This window comes from Tamandua tetradactyla, chromosome 20 (genome assembly GCF_023851605.1).
Source record: "Tamandua tetradactyla isolate mTamTet1 chromosome 20, mTamTet1.pri, whole genome shotgun sequence".
Lineage (NCBI taxonomy): Eukaryota > Metazoa > Chordata > Mammalia > Pilosa > Myrmecophagidae > Tamandua > Tamandua tetradactyla.
Genome location: NC_135346.1, coordinates 28,029,640 through 28,050,357, shown reverse-complemented (window position 1 = coordinate 28,050,357; position 20,718 = coordinate 28,029,640). Strand labels below are relative to the sequence as shown.

The following is a 20,718-nucleotide window of genomic DNA, read 5'->3' as shown; positions in this document are numbered from 1 at the left end:
GGGGTGGTGGTGGTGGCGCCAAGTGTATTTATATCATTCCCTGCTGAGTTCTCTGCAGTGCAAACCTCTTGTTTGTTTACTAATTGAAATAGTATGTTTGGGGTTACTTTCCAGGAGAGCCGAGGGAGCTCCCCATCCCAGCCACCATCACACTCCACCCACAGTGGCCCCTCTGTCCCCCCCCCCCCCCCGGCCGTTTGATTTTAGCGTCTAAATGAAGGACAACACATCCCAGCACTCAGAAGCCATATTTTTGCCTCTAACAACGTATTCATCTTTGTCCATCTGCATGAAGTAACTCAGGATTCTGAGCCATGCACGTGGTTCATTACCGAGGGGGAAGTAGCGGGAGTACTCACAAAATCCATGACTGCACAGCAGGAACATGCTAGTGCTTTTGCCTACCCTCTACTGGCGTTTCTTTTTTACTCATTGATGCGCTTTCTCCAATACTAAGAGCCAGACTGCGGGGTTTCTTTTTTAAAAATGTATTATTTGGAGATTATTATGCACCGGAGGTGCATAATTAATGACATTTTCTGATACCTTCGGTGTTCTCATGCTCTCGGAACCTCAGCCGGCCAGGCTGCACGTAGCCTGCCTATTCCTCCGCTTTCCAAGGGACTGATTGCACGCGCTGTGTTTACACACCCAGCGACCAGCAGAGGCGGCGCCCAGTCTTTCCCTCTAACAAAGGCGACCGCCACCGCGTCCAGCTGGCGCGATGGCGGGGGAGAGCGAGTTCCGGGAAGGGTGTCCGGGGTCATCTCCCTCTGAAATGAGGGTGGCGATGGTTGGTGCTAGGACGAGAAGCTGATGGGGCCGTCAGCGCCGGCTCGGGCTCGTCCTGCGAGGCCTGGAGGGCGGCGCTGGTACCTCTCTTCCGACACGCCGGGCTGCGGCATCCCCGCCCGGAAAAGTCCCTCGCGCCCCCTGGTGGACGCGGCGCAGGCTGGCTCGGCCACGCTCACAAGTCAGAAAGAAAAAAAAGAAAAAGAAAAAGTGGGTGAGGCAGATGCAAAGAGGAAAATCAATAGGGACTAGAGCGAAGAGGGAGGAGTCGCGGATCAGCCATTCTTGTCTTACTGGGTCCCAGCTGGCACCGCAAAAGAAAGAAAGAAAAAAAAAACCAAAAAACAAAAAAACCCGGGCGTGAACGTGTGTGGAGGAGGGTGTGTGTGGCGGGGGTGGGGGGGTCGGGGGTGAAAGGGGGACCAGGGAGATTTACTATTGTCTCTGGCAGCCGCCGAGGGAGCCCGGGAGGGGGGCGGAGGCGAGAGGAGGCGGTGGTAGCGGCCAGCGCACCACTCGCTCCACCTGATCTCCGGGCGCTGTGCGCTGGGAAGGCACCGGCGAGCAGGAGCAGCAGCAGAAGAAGGAGGGAGGGAGGCAGCTGCTGCAGCCACCGCCGCCACCATGTCCTACCAAGGCAAGAAGAACATCCCGCGGATCACGGTGAGTCCGGGCGCCGCTCGCTCCCTGGCTTGCTCCCGCTCGCGGTCCGCGGGCCGGCGGGCGCGGCTTTGACCTCACCGGCTTCCCCGGGTCGGTCCCGGGGGAGGGCGAAGGACTCGGGGGTCCGGGTGGTGGAGAGCGGCGGTCAGCCTAGTCGGCTCGGCGGGCGCCACAGACAGAAGGGACGACCCTGGGGGGTTGAAGCAATCACAACAAAGAAGAAACCCAAACAGTGGCGCGGAGAACTTCGGATTATTTATCCTCCCTTCCCGCCGCCCGGGAGTCCCCAAAGAGCGCGGCGCTCACGGCCCTCCCTGGACCCTTGCGCCGCCTGGGTTGCCTGTGTGCGCCGCCTGCGGCTCAGGTGTGCTTTTTGTTTAAGGTTCGTTTTGGCCAGGCGGGGTAAGGAGAGATGACACCTTCCCCCCGGGTTGCTAGTCAGCTCGACCGCGCCCCTCTTGCAGCTCCAGCCCGGCGTCTCTGCAGCCGCGCCGAGTGAGAGTGGGGTGTCTGGACCGTGCGTCCTCTCCTTGCCTGCATTCTCCCCAATGCATATGTCAATGCGTCATTTTCGGGACGGGGCCACTAACGTGGCTGCAGCGGGAATGAACACCATTTTTTCCTCCCAGTGCATTTTGCATTTTCCGTGTCATTTCTCTCCTTCACGCCAAGAAAAGGCTGAGTTTTCAGAGCAGGTTTTAGTTTGCGTCTCAGGAGCACGCTGGGTGCATGCCGCGTCCAACTGCCATTGTGTGCGAGACCCGGCCACCCGCGACCCGCGGTGTCAGAAGCGCCGGGGAAACGGCTAGGGCGGGGTGGAGAGGGAATGTGCCACAGTCAGGTACAGAAGCCGCATCTTCAGCCGCGCCCAGCAATGCACCTTCCTGGGTAGTATACGCCGCCCCGGTCCTAAATTCCTTTGGGATGTGCTGAGTAGTAGGTACACACGACTGGTTGGGGTGGGCATTAAAAAGTCCCTGACATTTGTTGGGTTAGCACAAAGCAGTGCAGCTTTGCTTTGTCTGCAGTGAATTTCATTAAACCTTTGTGGGATGCTGTGTGTGTGTGTGTGTGTGTGTGTGTGTGTGTGTGTGTGTGTGTGTGTGTGTATGGGGGAATGGTTGGCTACTCCATCTTTGCTAGGCGAACAAAGGAAGTGATCAGCCGACCCCTGGGAGGCTTTGCGGCTGCCCCAGAGCAGAGCTTTACCTGCTACTGTAGTGAATTTGCCCGGATCCGCCAGGTTTTACTTTGAGCCCGAGTCTGTTTGCACTTGTCCGGTTATTCCTGGAACGCGCGGTGTGTTTGGGATTGCTATGCAGGACCTTCCCCCCTCCGCACGAAGGAAGAAGCATCTGCTCCTAGAGTACTTTATTGTTAAGGGGTTTCTCTTACAGCTTCATTCCTTTTTCGTGTACCTGAACTTCACTCCACACAAATGCACCGTTCGGCCACCCACTGACCGGTTATTCCCAGGGAGATACACTCCCCAGGCAGAGGACTTGGTGTGGGTGGGAATCTTGTTTGGCATTTAAGCATTCCCCCTTTTGCCTCTATCTGATATCATTGGCTTTACATTATTAAAGAAACATTGGGGGGGGGGGGCGTGGTATTTCCATGCAGGTCTATCTATTTTTTTAATAGCAATTGTTTTGCAAAGAGCTGTGAAAGGCATCATCAACAAAAGCTGATTGGGATGAAAGCTCAATTTTTATACTTATTTCCCTGACTCAGGAGGGCAAATGACAGCTTCCATGTTAATATATGCACGAGGCATGCTACATATATGCTGCTGTACATCCAGTATGTGTTTGCTAATTCTTCCATTTGAGATAGAGAGAAAATGGATTTTCCCCCTTAGTCTGAAGATCACAATGGTTCTTATGAACTCAGCCTGTGATATAGCATTGAGGGCCACACCCATCCTTCTTGGTATCCTTTAAGGAAGGATAAAGAAATTCAGCCTCAATAACATGCCTTGGAGGCCCCAGTAAGTGTATCTGTTCCCTAATACCAGGGCCAGGTTTGTAAAGGGCTCTCTTTTGTTTCTGTTTGAATGATCTTCCCTGGGGTGCATCCTTCATTTTCCAGTAGGCTTCAGTCCTTTCTCTCTGAGCATGGGGCGTGGTGCTGCATAGCTGCCTCTGCCTCGGAGCAGGGACTGTGTCTCCAGCAGCTGTGACAGAAGTGGACAGTGGTTGTGCATTTCATCCAACCTGGCTGCCTAGTATTCATTGTTGAACTGAGGCGGGGTGGGGAGCATGGAAGACGAGGGGTGTTTGTCTTTGGGGGCAGAGCATCCATTTGTAGATTTTTCTCATGCTTTATGCTTGTATTTTCAGGAACAACGAGTCTGCTTTAGAATAAAATATTTTGTATGTTTGCATACCTATAAGTGATGAAGGTTCTCTACCTATCACAGGGGTTGAGATACCCTTTTTAACTATAGTTAAACGTGTAGAAATATGGTTACAGGTATACAAATAACTATAGATATGAATGAAGGTCAAAATATGACACCCTTATGGTCCTTTCTAAAGCATTTTTTAAATGGTAAGATTATGGAATTTGAATGAAGTTTCCTGTCCTCTCTATATTCCTTTCTGAAGGCTGCCCCACCCAGTGGCTAACATGTAACTGTAATCTGAGGAGTGATGGAAATAGTCTTCCTTGTCCATGTACCCTTTGCCTCCCCAGGCCCTATCCTCTGCCATCATTATTTTTTTCTTTCTTTCACCTATTTTTGTCTTCCTCCTGGGATTAAAGTGTTCCTTCTGCCCTGCATTTATTGGTTCTCTGGAGGGGTGGATATCTCTGCCACTGGGTGGAATTGGCTGGTCCTTTGTGTGTGGCCCAGGTCTTCATTTTTCCTTCTCAGGTTGCTGATCATTTGTTCTACCTCAATTATAGCCCCTGCTTCCATCCGAATGTCAGGGACTGGCCAGCAGATCTGGACAGGGACCTTGTACGTTCCTTCACTTTTGTCTCACTTTTGTCTCCACTGTTTAGCACAATGGCTGGCATAGAGATGCCTAGTAGTGATTATCAGTTAAATGACTGAATGAATTTAAAATTGTTCTTAAAACAGCTCAGACATTGTGCTATGTCTTGATATGCAGTGTCTCATTTAATCCTTGAATCAATGCTCCCTGAAAGATGCTCTGGTTATCCCCATTTTATTTTTATAACACATATATATGTGTAGAACATACACTATATATATTTAGAAAATCTAATGCAATTGCCCAGGATCAAAGATATAATAAATGTTGGAGGCAAACCTCAAACATGCTTGCCCCTCACCCCCACACGCCTCTTGGTGTCTCTGCTTCTGCTTTCCCTGTTGCTTGGTGCTGGGAAGGCAAATGGTTTGGAGGAAAGACTGAGGCACTCTTACTACTAGAACCCATGAAGCATATTTTTCCTGCCCCCATCAACAAATCCCATGTTTTTTCTCGCCTTTTATGCTAAATAAATATAATTAACAATTTTTTGGATGGTAGCTACTATATAAGTTCTGCAAGTGGGAAGTTCCAATAGTTGCAGTTACTGTTTTCCTGATATAAGCTATAACCAGAAGCTGACCGCAGGAGTGGGCAGGGGCAGGGATCTCACACTGACATTCCAGTGCTTTACAGGTATTTTCTTATTAGAGTCTTCACCAAATATATATAGTTAAGGAAAATGAAAAATAGGCAGGTGAAGCCAGCTACCTAGAGGTACCGAGGGAGAATTTGGGATCAAATTTCAGGACTTGTCGGACTTCAGAGTCTAAGCTTTTGTGGTGCAGAGGTTGCTTTGCTTCCCAGAGGCACAGGAAGCTGAGCTCGGAAAGGTATGGGTTAGGAACTCTAGAATTCCCGCCAGCAGACAAATTACAGAGAGCTGGCCTTTTGTAAATACTGAGTGGATTTCTGTGCCAGGGGACACATCCTTAGTTAGGAATATGCCTTGGAAAGTTCAATTCAGGGCATGTAGTTAGAGCTCTGTGATCTCATGTGAAGGGTGTGATTGGGAGCAGTGTGGGAGATTTTTGGGTGAGGGAGGGATATGAAGGGGCATTTGTGAACTGGAGGGACACCTAGGTCTCTGCAATAGTTGAGCTGGGGACCTGAGAAAAACTTAGGGAAAGAACAGGTGCAGCCACATCCCCGGATCTGTGCATCCTCTTTTTTCAAGAGGTGTCAGTTCTGATCAGGAAACAGTATTAGAAGATGGGAGACTAGAGTTTGGAAGACTAAAAGAAAAGAAGTCACCCCAAACCAGCGCTTATCCATGCAAGACAGCAGGGAAATGACAGAGTAAAAGACAGGGAAAATATCAAATATCTAGGAATGGAAAGCATTTTAGATTTCTGATTCTTGAAATCTCAGCACAGACCTCACCTTATTGATTACTTTAGATTATGAGCAGGTATGTGGTGATTCTCAACCAGGTGATTCCCCTTTCTCAAATGCTAGCAAACTGCCCCAGGTGTATAAAGAGCTTGAATCTTAATAGATGTGGCAGAACCAGATGGGCACCTGGAGGAATTCTGGAGAAACATGTTTCCAGGGAGAATTCAAGTCTACCTCACTGAGCAGTTGAGATGCTCTGATAAAGTAGTGACTAACAAAGTGGCCTGGGAACCCTGGGTGTCTTTGATTGAGATATTAAGCACAGATTTATTTCTAAGCTCACAAGTACTTTGTCATGTAGAAATTAATAAAGGAACACTTGACAAAAGAACTGGTTTAGAAAGAGACTACTTAGGACACTATTGTAACGCAAGTTTTTTAAAACAAACAAAAATAATGCTGTTCTATGAAAGCCCTGTTTCTTTTTTCTTGTTTTAGTTAAGTTACAGAGCTCCTCAGAATCATGCTTGCCTTCTATGTTTGACAATCTCACAGAGCCCATTAGATTTCTTTTGGGCTTTGATACAGAGAGTTTCCCTTAGTCTAAATAAAGGACATTTTCCTTATTTACTTGAATGACATTGTTTTTTAGTCCTAATCAGCTTTTAGCCTAGAGTGACATAGGTTACAAATACTCTTTCTAGTAGTTTCTTCACAACTTCCACTTCACTGTTTTCTCTGCACTTTCTCCTCAGTTGGGAAAAAATAGTAAAATTGACGGCCCTGAAATATATGTATTTTAGTATGATTAAAAGAGGAAGTGTTAGAGTGTATAAATGATAACAGAATTTTAAAAATCCACAGAACTATACTGCACAAACAGTGAACTCTAAATTAAGTCATGGACTTTAATAGTACAAATATAAAACTGTAACAAATGTTTCATACCAGTGCAGTATGCTGATGCTGGCTGATATATGGGAATCATATTTTATGCATGATTGTTCTGTAAACCCACAACTTCTCTTGTAAAGGAATTTTCAAGAAAACAAACACTAAATTGAATTTGCAAAAGAGGTAAAAACAGTGCATATCCCAAAGGACCTGCTTTTCTTTGCGCATTGATATATTACATCAATGTATCAATTTATGTCTGCTTATTACGTTTGAAAAATTACAACATGCTTACAACAATAGGAATGTATCCTGAGGATGTAAATTGCTGCTCTTTGATTAAATCAGTGCTTCCAGTCAGAAGAGGACTGGGAATTTGAATATGCCATTATCTTCTAGGAGGGATGTTAACAAGAGGACATGACTGATCCCAGGTTGCTTCCTCTTCAAATCAATACTCACTTGTCCAATGCTCACCTTTTCTCCTATTTTCTGTAGGCAAGTGGAAAACCCAGAGAAATAGGCTCTGCTGTTTTCGGCCTCTTCTTTTGCTGTGAAATCCCTATTTTGTCACCTTTACCATACGTGTATCTCAAATATGAAGTAGACACACACACCAAAAAAGACAAAGATAGTCATTGGAGTAGCATCAGTTCCTCAAATCAGCCTCTTCCTTTGACGCTAGTTCCTTTGTGGAGTCCAGTATCAAATCCATTCCCAAGGAAACTTATCTTCTGTGAATTAGATTGCAGGGAACTCAGTGGTTGGAAAGATGGACTAAGCATAATGGAGCTATTAGTAATTGCTTCTATTTATTGAATGTCTTAGCAAAAGCTACAGGGAGTATCTCATTTAACTCCCAATAACCTTTATGGCTACAACTATTGCCACCATTTTGCATTCTGGATAGAAGGCTCAGCTAGATTAAGTAACTTGTAGAACGTCACACAGATTAAAAACAAACAAACAAACAAACAAACACCCAGCAAGATCCCGAGAGGGAAATTAGTTTCACAGGCAGGAAACCAATAATTCCATTCCACAGATGACCCTGTCCCCTCATCACTTCCAGCTTTTTAGCTAACTCACAGATATGGACCAGTGTTCACAGGGCAGAAGGCATGGGGACGATCTCTCCACACCAATCTCATCAATACTGGAACAAGAACTCAGAGTATGTATCCTCCTAATGGTGGTTCATGCCAGCAAGAGTGAGTGAGCGAGCTTCTGGCTTCTGTCCAGAGCTTGTGTGAGTGTGGAGTAGAAGAAAAGATGCTATTTTCCTTCTTTGCTTAAGTGCCCAAGGCCCCTTCTCACTTTCTGTTCCCATCCTCTTCCCAGACATAGAAGGAGCCAGGCTCCCTGTTCCCATCCAGCTGGGCAGAGACATGTTTACAGGACACGCCCAACAGTCTCAGCCAGAGAGGGCGGCTCCATGTTAGAATGGCCCAGGAACCTATTGGGGACATCTGGAATTCAAGGGTACATTTCTCGTGGCTTAATTAATCCATTTCCCCCCCTAGGGTAGTGTTGGAAAATGAGATATAAAGGGCAATGTGAGATTTTATTTTTTGAGTGGAGTTCCTCAGACTAGGAGGTCGAAGGAGACTTCCAATGTTGTGACGTTGTTTAAGGACGAGAACCCAGGATAGGCTGACAGCACATTATGGTTTCCAACCTGGCCTGGATGTGATTTGGGCAAACCCTTGTTATCCCTCTCGGATTCTGCCTCTAAAGCGAGAGTACTGACGTGGATGATCCTGGAGGTTCCTGGCAGTACATGGAACCGTGTGCCTTTTATTTTGCCTTCTATCTTCCCTCAAAATCATGATCAGCCTTTCCTTACTTTGTTTGAATTCACGGAGAGGAGCTATAAGCCCTGCCTGTGAAGGAAGAGAGAACAGTGAGAAAATGAATGAGAAATGTAGTTTTTGGCTTAAAATCAGCAGGACCAGCCAACATCAGTGTTTTATATAAGAGTCTTAGGTTGTTTTTTTTTTTCTTTACCCCTAAAATCCCACCCTTTTTCTCATTTAGAGTGTGGACTTTGTTCATAGACTGTGTGCAGGAGAGAACAGGAATAATGATGATTGATACGTCTTAGCAGAGCTTTGCTGTTAATTAAAATAAGTATCATTAAAATGATACCATGATTCATTTGCTGCCATATACAGGCCTTCTTTTGAATAAGGCCTCCATTGATGGGGGTACAAAGGCATCAGTTACCCAAAACCAAGCCTCGTCAAACAAGCAAGCAGAAAACAACTCCGGGTCTGTATAGTCTCAAGAAGCTTTTTTTTTTTTTTTCGACTGCTCTTGGCAATATTTTAAATGGGATGGCTGCCATCCAGTGGAAATAACCTGCCCCCGAAGTCCTGATAATGCCCCTGAACACTGCACAAGCGTACGGATCCTTTTTGTTTTGTTACCACTGAATCTCCAGCACTTGCTCTTCAGCCATTGTGTTTTAAGCCCACTGTAAGTATTTGTTGAATGAATGGACACATTTTACACTTACTTTGCAGGGATAATTTTAAGTGAGAAGATAATCTGAAAGTGAATAAATTCAAGTCTTATTCTGGTACATCTCCCTCTCTTTTACTGACGGTTTTCTAGTTTATTAACTCCTAAGAGTTAATGAAATGATCTGATTCGAAGGAACTGGCATGGGATCACTGGGCCAAGAGAAATATTTAGAAAGAGCTTTAGCCAAACAAGCAGAGTTACTGTAATCCAGAGCCTGTCTTGGGCAAATGTGCCATGGAGCCCATCCATCATGTGTGCTTCCTTTTTCTCTGGCCTCCATTCTTCTCCTCCCTCTATTATCCCATTTCTCTATCTCAGCCTGTTTCAAGGGTCTGCCTGTAGTCTTCTGCTTACAAGAGGATATATCATTTCTCTTACTGCAAATGATTTAAATGAAATTAATACAAATCTTCGTATCTTCTTTCATACAGAGGAAGTCATCATCATGACTGGTTGAGCTTGGATATAATATGTGTTAATCGAGACCCCTTTCTGCCTTTGCACATAAACCACAAAGTCACTAGAGTTATTAGCAGCGATGAGATAGTCTAGTTCTCATTTGTACATTAATCTCAGCCTTTCGGATAGCTTGGTTAAAAAGCAGTCCATAGTTCTTTTTTGTTCCCGTTAGGTTGGCCGTTTAAATGTATGCTTTTATATTTGTGTATGTTCGTGTTCTCAAAGATTTTCGGTCCCTTCCCCGCATTACACCTGTCAGCTTTCTTTGGGCTTATATTTGGAGTTTTCCTTTAGAATTTTATTCTAAAATTCGTTCTTTGGTTTAGGGGTGGAAGCAGTTAAATTTAAAGTAGATTTTACCAAGTTCATCTCAGAGTATAAAACAGTTTATGGTCTAATTAGGTCCATGTGTAGTAGTAGCCACTAGATTCTCTTAAAGGAAGCATCTGTAAGTAAAGAAAGGCAAATGGAAAAAAATAGATGTATTCATGGAACATAAAACCTTTGGTCAGATGGCACTTGCAGTACTATAGGTATTATACTGGTGCCCTATATAAATCAGGTATAATAAAATCATTTTGTTATTTTCTGATTAATAAGTATTTATTGACCATAAACCCATTAGCAGTGTGATGATTGTCAAAGGGGCATCGACTCTAGCTGATAAACAGAGAAAATTAGTATAATAATAAGAATTGGAAGTCATTGAAATCTCTATTGAGTGCTTTTTGCTCATCATTTCATTTAATCATCAAAAGAACTCAGGAAGATGTGTTTCCACCTAAGTCTTCACATTTTATTGATGAGGAAATTTAGGGAGTTAAATAATTTGCCTAAGAGCACCCAAGCCTTAAGTGGCAGACCCCAAATTCAAATTGAAGCTTATTTGACTCAGAACCCACATCCTTAACCCTTATAACCTTATAGCACCACTATATGGTGCTGCTTCAAATTCTCCCTTCTGTTAGCTTCCCCTCCCTCTGGGACCATGAGGCATTTGTTCAAAGTGGAGTTCACTTTTTCCAGTCCAGGGGAGGTCCGTTTCTGCCCCTGCCTACCATGAGGCAGGAGAGGATCAGTTATGGGACATGTGAAGATGAGCCCCTCGTCTGCATGGGGGTTGCACTGGTAAGCTCTGCCAGCTTGGGGAAGCCGTCCAAATTTCCCATCAGGGGCAGTCTCACTCTGGGCACATCCAGAGCTGCTCCATACTGATTGTTGCGCTTACACAGCCATCTTGCCAGGGAGGTGTCCCCTATTCTCAGCACCTTAGGTGATTTTGTGCCAATCTGCAAAAAATAGCACTGAGCAATTCTTAAGGTGGTTTGGAATGCCACATTCTCACTCCACATTCCATGTTATTACCCCCCTCCCCTGGTTTTGAAAATAAATCTTAAGAAAGATTCTGCTGAGAGGTTTTGACTTAGTGTGGCTCTGTAAAATTTATGTATTTATTATAATTGTAACACATATTGTCCATAATGTTTTTAGAATAGTTTTCCATAATGGCCTTTTTTTTGTGATATTTTTCGCATCCTATATGGTTCGCCCATTTAAAGTGTACAGTTCAAATTTTTTAGTGTATCCACAGAGTTGTGTAACCATCACCACATCAGCTAGAACATTTTCAGTCCCCCCAAAAGAAACACCTTACCCTCTAGCAGTCAGTCTCCATTTCCCCCAGCCCTCTTCAGCTCTACACAACCAGTAATTTATTTTCTGTCTGTATAGGTTTGGCTATTCTGGACATTGTATATGGTGTTTTATGTCCTGCTTTTTTATACCAAAGTATGTTCGAAGCATCTTTCCATGTTTTAAATATTCTTCTATAACATAATTTTAAATGGATATGTATTACCCTGTTGCCTGGGATCTAGTTAAATGGATTAATCCCCTGTTGTTTGATCATTTGTATCATTTCCAAGACCTTGGTATTGGTGTTAACAACAAAAATGCATGCAATGATGGATTCATTTTCGGGGACAGTTTTTAAATTGAAATAAAATTAAAAGATCTTCCAGTGTGAGAAGTTGAAAACTTGCCCAAGGTCATTCACTTTGTGTGCACCAGGCCACAGATCTGAACCCAATATCTTGACTTTTGGCCTTGTTTTGTTGCCATCAACTCAATTGCTCCATCAGTTGTGTGGTTTTCCATGAACGACTCTGCTTTTCCTCCTTCCTTGTTTTCTTCGGCTCTCCAATGAGCGCATTTGTTTTCTCACTACCACCCTTGATTGCCTCCCTGCCTTGCTGGGGCTGTTGACATTTGTAAATGTTCACAGTGTTTTGGGACCTGATGGTGGTGACCGGGTTGGAAAATGGTGAGAAGTGGATGGATTTAGATTCTAATCTGAAGGTAGAGAAGGTAGAGCCGGTATAGTCGCAGACTTAGTGAACAGCTGGGTTGGGATTTCAACCCAGTATCAGCCTATCCATAACTCGGCTGCCTCTTCTTACTAATAAAGTCTGAGTAAATTTACTGAGGATTTATAGACCACACAATCTCAAGACGGGGAGGAAGCAGCTGCAACAGAGCCTTGTACACAGCTGGAGAGGAAATATAGTTCTTTTTTCCCCACTGTCCTTAATGCCTTTAACCTATAAACTTAGGAACTGGTTTTAATTTTACATTTTCTGTGTGTAGGTGTGTTTGTTTTAAAAACTTCTCCCCCTTAATTCTTTCAAGGACGCTTTTATTTTAAAGCATATGCTCTTTCCCTCAAAGCCAGTTTGTGCCTCAAATCTTGATGAGATTACTTTGTTTGGGGATACTGATAAATTCAGAGTGAGGTTTCTGGTTTATCCAACTAAACTGGTTTAAATTATGGCCTTACAAAGAGAAAGGGCTTTAAATCAACTTAGAAGGTTTAAGACAATTGGATATAATCCTTTGCCTCTAGAGACTTTATCCTGGGTGTATTCCACAAACAAGATATGTTTTTGTTTTGTTTTTTAATTCAGTTATTTCATTGCATCCTTTATTTCAGACCCCTTTTTGTTATAAGAAATCACAGGGAAAACTTAACATTGCTTGGTTGAGGGTGAAAAGAGAAATAAAGGACCTATCATTCCAACCTTAATTCCAACATTAAGAAAATGTGGGTCAGAGAGGAAAATAATTTGCCTAAAAGTTACACAGCCTAATAGTTTTATTATTATTATTATTATTTTAATGAGGCATAGGTCTCATTTTGCCTTGCTTTACCTCAGTGCTTTTCTCACTCTTTGTTGTTGTCAGGGGAGGAGGGATGAAGCTAAGAACAAAGACATTTAAAAATGAAAAACTTCTAACTTGGGAAGTTTTCAATTAACAGAAAAGAGAAATACAAAGTATTAATATTTATAAGAACTTATGCCGTACCTGAGCCCAGGTTGAGTGATTCTCAATCATAATTGTAAATGTGGCATCTCCTTCAATCTTTGTGACTTGACTTGGTTATGGTTCTTATTAGCCCCATTTTACAGATGAGGAAACTGAGGCTCTGAAACATAACCATCTGATGTGGCATAGTATTAACTGGTAGAGCTAGTTCCAAATATAACTTATTGTCTGAATTAAAAACCCTCACTTACTACACTGTGCTACTTCCTAATGAGGTTAATTCAAGCTATTTAGTGTGAATGTTAATTCAAACATTATTTAATGTTAGGAGGAAGAGAAATACAGTCCAAAGTCTCAAGAATCTAGAACCCATGTAATCAATTGGACAGGAAATAATTGGTCCCTGATTTTAGGATTAAAAACAGAGATCAGGGATATTTTAAAATATAATCAAGTTATTTGGGCTTCACTACGATGTCTTCTCTATGGGTTTCACCTTCCCAGGTGGAAACAGACAGCTCCAGATAATGAAGAATTAATGTTCATAGTGATGGACTCAGCCTTGAAGGAACCTGACCACTAAAGGAGAATCAGTTATTCACACCGGCTCACATTTGCTAAAGCAGGAAACTAGACCGGTACATCTGTAACATGAGTGGGTTTACAAACTGTCGATGCCTGAGTTTTACAATGACATATTTTAGAGTTATTTTCAGCAATAAGACCTGATAGAAATGCAATCAGCCAAAAAATACAGCCATATCAACCTGAGCTGCTGGTAAAGACAGGTTTTATGATAAGGGAAATAAGAGGTGCTTTAAATATTGGATGTACATGGCTCTGTTGCAGCTGCTTCCTCCCCATCTTGAGATCGTGTGGTCTACAAATGCTTGGTAAATTTACTCAGACTTTATTAGTAAGAAGAGGCAGCTGAATTATGGATAGGCTGATGCTGAGTTGAAGTCCCAACCCAGCTGTTCACTAAGTCTGCGACTATACTGGCTCTACCTTCTCTACCTTCAGATTAGAATCTAAATCCATCCACTTCTCACCATTTTCCAACCCTGTCACACCCTAGGATGAGCCTGCATCATCTTACTGCAAGAGTTCCCTCGGACTGGGCTTTGTAGCTCTACTTTGTACCCATAAATTCATTCTCTAAGCATGCTCAGGGTGATCCTATAAAAATGTAAGTTAGATCACATAGCTCTCCTGCTAACAAATCTCCTGATGCCTTTAAAATAGAACCCAGAAGGTGGGCCATGGTGGCTCAGCAGGCGGACTTCTCACCTGCCAGGCCAGAGACCCAGGTTCGAATCCCAGTGCCTGCCCATGAAAAAAAAAAAATAGAACCCACACTAAAGTTGTTACCATCTCACAGACCTGGCCCCTGATATGCTGTTAGTATCTTCTCCGGCCACTGCCCCTTATTCACTTGGGATCAGCTGTCCTCCCTGCTTGATCTTCTGGGACAAGACGTCTTTGTTAACAGCTCAGGGCTTTTATATTTGCTGTTCCCTTGGAATAGCATTTCCTGGGATCAGTTCTTTACTTAGTTCACTACCTCAAGTCACAGATCTATGCTCAGCTCACAGCTTTTAGAGGTGCCACCTTAGAAAATCTAATCAATATCAGTCCCAGGCTCTGTTCTTTATTTCACTTTTGAAATTATGTTACTTGTTTAGTAACTTACCTGTTCTTTGCTCTTTTAGTGGTAGGGTATTTATCATGTCCAGTACTGCATCCCCGTACTGTGAACAGGAGGCTTTCACAACATTAAATGAAGGAATGAATAGATGAATAAATACATGGATAAAAAGTCCCAACTCTACTTTACTTTAAACTAATGTACTTTCCCTCGGTTAAGTGGTTTGAGGAAAATGGGTATCAAGGATGATCTGCTCCAGATGGCAGGAACAATGTCTGTGCATTTCCCTGTGACACACAAGTCCTGGTTCAGTCTACCCTTGAATGAATATATTGATGAATGAAAGAGGAAAGGACTTGGGATAATGGGATAATTTTTACCTGTGATAGCACGCAGGTAAAAAACGACTGTGTCTGAGAAGACGTGTGGAAACTTGTAAAGGTCGTAACTTGTTGCTCTTTTTTTCTAAAAGACAATTTAAAACATATCACAAAGCACATCTTGCTTTGGTGGGTCTAAGACATCTGCAACTGTAAACTTAAGTAGTCAGAGCACTTTCTGAAACATCTCTGAGCCTAGACACATCATAAAAGAACAGAATGTTTCAGCACTATTCCAAAAGATCATTCGCATGGTGTTAGAGTCATAGAATGTCAACTCGTGTCATTGAGGGAGAAGAGTGCAGCTTCATGTCTTTGCAGGTGGGAGTGAAGTCTACAGGCACCCAGGCATAGGGGATATATTCCTGTAATGTCAGAATGGTTCTTAGAACTAGAAAGCAGTCTTGAATACATCCCAGAAGGTTCTGTCATGACTGTTGAAGGTGAAGAAATCTTTCATTAGTGATTGACTACCCACAAAGCGCTCATTTTTTGAGTTCTGATTATTTTTGTGTGATGCTTCATCTATGTTTATTTCAATAATTCATTTCATTTACAATCTGCTTGACCTCTTGGAGACCTTGCTCACAGATCAGCATATGCAGTTTTCTCTGTCAGTATAACCTGGGGGAAGTTACAGAAGTTCAGAGATGAGTCGAAAATAGCCACTGCTTAATAACCACCTATTTTGCAAATGAAAGCAGAGCTGTGGGTATACAAGGTTCTAGATGGATAGAAGACTGTCACCAAGAGAATCAATCATCACCATCTGTTTCTTATGTTAAACAACTAGAAAAGAGAGTGAAACCCTCAGTCCTTTCATCTGTCCATACTCCTTAGAAAATTTGTCTGGTCCTTGAATGAAAACTTTGCTCTGAACTAAAAAGAAATTAAAAGTCAAGCTAGTTTTTGGGCCTAAAGGAGAGAGTGGGTAGGCATTCACATGGGAGTCATTGACCTGAGAAATCTGGGGTCCCAGTTATTAAAATAACCTGCATTTGTTGAGTATCTCCTGTGTTCCAGAATCTGGGCCTAACCTTTACGGTACTCCTTTAGGGCGGTTATCAATTTCCTCCTTTTACAGACAGGACTGAAACTCTGAAGCCCTTTTCCTTTCCACCATTCCTTCAGGCTTCTCTGACACTGACTCACCACTTGGGTTCTTTAGATGCAAAGTGATAATGAGGCCCTTCTTTGCTGTCTTGTACCTCTACAATCTCTGATATGTGGATTCCAAGGCAGAGCAACCTGGTCATTGAAACAGGTCCTTCCTCCCTGCTCTCTCCAAAAGCCCATTCCCCACCATCATGGTATGAGCTCTAGAGCTCATATCTGTTCTCTTAAACGCATCCACCATGGGGCAGTTTTAGGAAGTTGCATAAGCCAGTGGTTGTATAGTTAAAACCACAGTCCCCAAGCAGCCCTTGCCAGCTTTAAAAGTATAATGTTAGACTTGGAGAAGAATCCCTTGTGGCCTCCACAAATAGATGGGGAGCAATTGCCTGCCATTTGAAGGTGCCGCTCACACATTCCAAGGCCCGAGCCTGGATTCCTCCTCGGGGAATTGCATTTTGGCTGGCTTTCAGATTTGGTGAAAGGGTTTCTTGTTTCTGAGAAGCAACAGGGTGGGAAATCACTAGGCTTCCCTGTCATGTAAAAGCCCAGTCAAAGCCAGCTGTCAGTCAGAAATGAAAACAGGAGAACTGCTTCTAGAAGACAGAGGCTGGCACCATTCATTGGCACAGCAGCCCAGAGAGGCTGATTTGCTAGAGGTCGCGGAGCTATGACCAGAATCTAGGGCTTCTGACTCCCACTCCAGGCATCTTTCTATCTTTTGTTGACTTTTGGGTGAGGAGCCATTTTCAGTGTTGCTTTAACTCCACTCATACCTGGCCATTCTCCTGGATGTCAGATCTCCATTTCCTGCTACCTGCTACCTGGTTGACCAGCACCTCCACATAAGTTATTTGTGGTTTCGTTATGCCCATTTCTGTTTTCCCATTTCTATGAATGGATCCTTCCTGACCATCCCTGCCTTGAAACTTCAGTTGGCTTTGGCACATCACTTTCTATTCCTTTTCAGTTGCTTATTCTATTCAAGCTTTCCTCTGCTGAATGCTATGCACTTCTGTATCCTTGTCCTCACACTGGACCATAACAATCATCTTATTTTTCCTTTTTATACTTTTTCTCTGTTAAATCCCTCTTTAGAAGTTACAAAGTAGCATATGCATTGTGCAACTAGAAAAATGATATAAATAAATAAAAGAGAGAGAAGAAAAGGCTAATCTCTCATACTTCCTTCCCCTGCATCCCTTCTTTCTATCATACCCAATGTTAAGAAGTTGGTTTATGTCTTTCCAGACTGTTCTCAATGCTCACACAAAATTGTAATAAGCATATTTACATATAGGAATTTTTTTGTTTGCTTTTGCGAGAATATGATCATGTGTACCACCCTGGTCTGTAACTAAGTTTAGCTATTTCTTCAGTTCCTATATACAGATTAACCAATCTTAAAAAGAGCTGCTTGATTATAGTGTGACTATGTTGCAGTTTATGAAATCATGCTGCATTGTTCGGTATTAAGGGTCTGGGCTGGATGTTTTCTGTCTACCATTCTGGATACCGTGTCCATCCCTTCCTACCCGGCTTCCTGCCCTGGACTTCTGTGGATGGCATCAGTAGCCTCCCATGCCCTTGGGCTTCTAGTTAGGCTTAGTTCATAGAGTACCAGTAGGAGATTTGAAGGAGGTTGAACAATGAAGGCAGAGCATGTCCTGCTGGTTTCCTTCCTGCTGGGTCATGGTAGGCTGGCTGCATCCCTTTACTGAAGGTCACAGCTCAGGTCAGGCAGGCGTCTCCAAGTCTGGGAACCACTCCCTCCCTTTAACCCCTTCAGCCTGAGGATGGGAATGGCTTCCTGCTGTTGGTAAACTCTGGATGTTGCACATCCATTCAATTTCCCTAAACCATGCCCACATCTTGGTTAATTATCCCTTTCTTAAAGTCTCCCTAATAACCCAGTGTGAATATTCCATCTATTTCCTACTGGTATGCTAAGTAACAGGAGTTACTTCCTTAATATTTTTTCTACCCCTCACAGTTATTTTCTAACTCGCTCCTTTCTTTATCACCATCATAGTCATTTTACCAGCTTACTATTTTTTAATCTGAGACTATTTTATTCATTTTCTCAAAATCTTCCAAGGTTCCCACTACCCACAGAATAAAGGTTAAACTCACTAGTTGGTCATTTCTTGCATCCCACTGTTTCAGTATCCTAACGATCAGGGGCCCTTCCCAACTCTACAAATTCCCACTAAAATACACTTGTTGTATTGGTATAGTTGATACTCTCAGTGACTGGGCATGTGGCTCAGACAAGTGAGGCAACGTCTCTAAGTTTCGATTTCTTTGTCAATTAAATGGGGATTATAGCAGCATATAATTCACAGCACTTTATTGAGAATTATTTGTAAAAAAAAAAAAGTATGTAAAGCTCCTACCAGTTTCTGGCATGTAAGAAGTGTTTAGTACATGCCATGAATAATGCCCCTCCACCCCGCAACTCTGATCAGAATTGCCTCTATTCATAACTTTCTGTCCAGATCAGCCATTTTCCCCATCTCAAGATCTTCTGTGAATCTCAAGATCTTCTGTGAATCCCTTTGTGACAAAAGGATTTTCTCCCTGTCTCCTTCAGCCCCACATTATAATTGGTGTTGCTGACTTATTTTTCATGCTATTTCATCTTTGCTTCTCCATACAGCCATCATAGAACTTCACGGCCAGTACTCAGACAAGTATATGTTTCAGGAATGAATTATTAAACCCATTTATCCTTAGAATCAAGGTCTGGGTTGAAATTTCAGGCACTCCTTCCTGATGGAGTAGCTGTCCTGATGGAGTAGCCGTTTAGCTTTCATACAGACTCATAGGACTTGGGATCTTGTTTAAACAAAGCTGGATCCCTGTTCTTTGGTCTGCATATGTACCAAGAACTTTCACCCCATGCACATGGATTGGAGGCCTTAAAAGGAACAATGCAAAATGAAGCAAAAAAGTAATAAACAAAACACAAAACTCTTGTGCACATTCAAACCAAAGACAGGCCTGAATGAGTCTCTAAAGCACTGCCTTTTTTTTAGTCCAAATTTTATTTTATTTTATACTCTGGTCCTGAGCAGTGCATCTCTCAGGCAGCTTATATACAGTGATAGCCACCTTATATTTGTACTGCAATTTGGATTTGACTTTAATTGTATGTCCATATAAGGAGTACAGTAACATAGCAGTGGTAGCAGTACTAGTCATAATAGTATTTGTAATGTCTACCACATACGAAGCTTTCTCTAAGTGTAAGACCCTGCATTATGACATTTAATTCCCACAATAGCCCTGTGAGGTAGGCATTTTCTATGCTTTACAGGTACCTAAACAGATAAAGAAAAGACAAATGGTTCACCTGGCTCCCTAAGGCCCTTTTCAGGGAGTTCTGCCTGCACTCAGCTGAGGAGGCTGAGGTCCACAGCCGGGTCTTCATTTGCTTAAAGTCACAGGATAAGTTAGGGGCAGGGATGCTGACACAGCACTGGCTTCTGATCTCCCTTATTTACTGCCTATACTACCTATGGTCCTCGGTGCTCCTCAGCTTGCTATTAGGGTTGGTTTCCATCCCAGGCAACAACTTTTCCATGCAGTAAGAAGGCCTCTCCCCAAAACCCACTAAAGATGTGCCACATTTCTTCCTCAACCCAGCTCCACAGGTCCTGTGGCAGGTTTGTTCCCACACTTGGCCCCACCCACCCTACCTCTTTCCCCCATTCCTCCCACTTCCTAGCTAACATGGAGCATGACCTCTAAAATCTCCCTCTGCCACATTGCCCATGTATGTGGGAGGTCCCTGCAACTCTCTGCTTTAGGCCTATCTACCCCTTGCTTCTGATGGGCTCTTCCTAGCTCATGTTGGCCCATATTTCAATGCTCGTGTTGACATCAGATCATCATAGGTGATTTTGGAAAAGGGCATTAAATAACATTTAATCATACAGTGAGAAATTTTGTCCCTTCTAATTCTTTTTTAAAGCATCTGAGTGGATCAAAGAAAAAGTCTCATTTGGATGCTAGTCTCTCTAATGCCTTCCGCATGCTTGATAATCTCCATTTTTAACAAAGATAGCAGACCTCAGTGCATCCCTTAGAACCCTTCTGAAGGTAGCAGGATGAAGCCAAATTTTATTATATTCATTCCTAGGTTTAGAGTCTACTTATGGCAAGTGATACCAGTTTATGGTTTATAGGTGTAAGAAAGTGTTAACATTAAAAATACATTTATTTAAGGATTATGTTAAGTAAATAACCATACAATTTGTCAAATATTTGATAACATTATTTGACCAGTACAGTTAAGTATCGTGAAGGCAACACACAAGTAACTGAGGCTTGGGCTGCACAGACCAGCTGCTCGAGGGTGGAATGGCTTCGTGACTCCTTGCCTCCCCAGCCCCTCCTTACTGACCTGGCCATTCACCCTGCTTATCTGTGTCGAGGTCCCTGTTGAAGACTGAGAGACCCTTATCTGGGGGGTGGGATTAAGGTGTCATTCACAGTTCATTCCCTCACTCCCTGAAGACGGGTCACTTCACTTGTCTGGTGCTTTGATAATTTCATCTTTGCGATGGGGAGCTCTGGG

The 20,718-nt window shown here is 43.2% G+C and overlaps 1 protein-coding gene and 1 long non-coding RNA gene across 5 annotated transcripts in view; one reads left to right on the top strand and one right to left on the bottom strand.

The window, feature by feature from the left end:
• The window catches only part of DPYSL3 (dihydropyrimidinase like 3), a 108,057-nt gene that overhangs the window by 45,791 nt on the left and 41,548 nt on the right, over positions 1–20,718 (top strand). Inside the window, exon 1 of one of the 4 annotated variants that reach the window (XM_077137346.1) lies at positions 1,211–1,455. The exons of 1 other annotated variant lie outside the window; for it this stretch is intronic. In XM_077137346.1, the coding sequence (XP_076993461.1) occupies positions 1,417–1,455 (39 nt within the window). In that variant the 5' untranslated portion in view covers positions 1,211–1,416. Of the gene's footprint in view, positions 1–1,210; positions 1,456–7,764; positions 7,861–15,235; positions 15,345–20,718 lie in introns of those variants that run through there. 2 more of the 4 variants (XM_077137343.1, XM_077137345.1) reach the window with 2 other exon arrangements.
• Positions 8,424–15,233, bottom strand: LOC143663948 (uncharacterized). The gene is made up of 3 exons (XR_013166243.1): positions 15,024–15,233; positions 14,689–14,760; positions 8,424–8,569 (listed from the first exon to the last, which is right to left on the bottom strand). It is a non-coding gene; the product is annotated as an uncharacterized LOC143663948 (long non-coding RNA).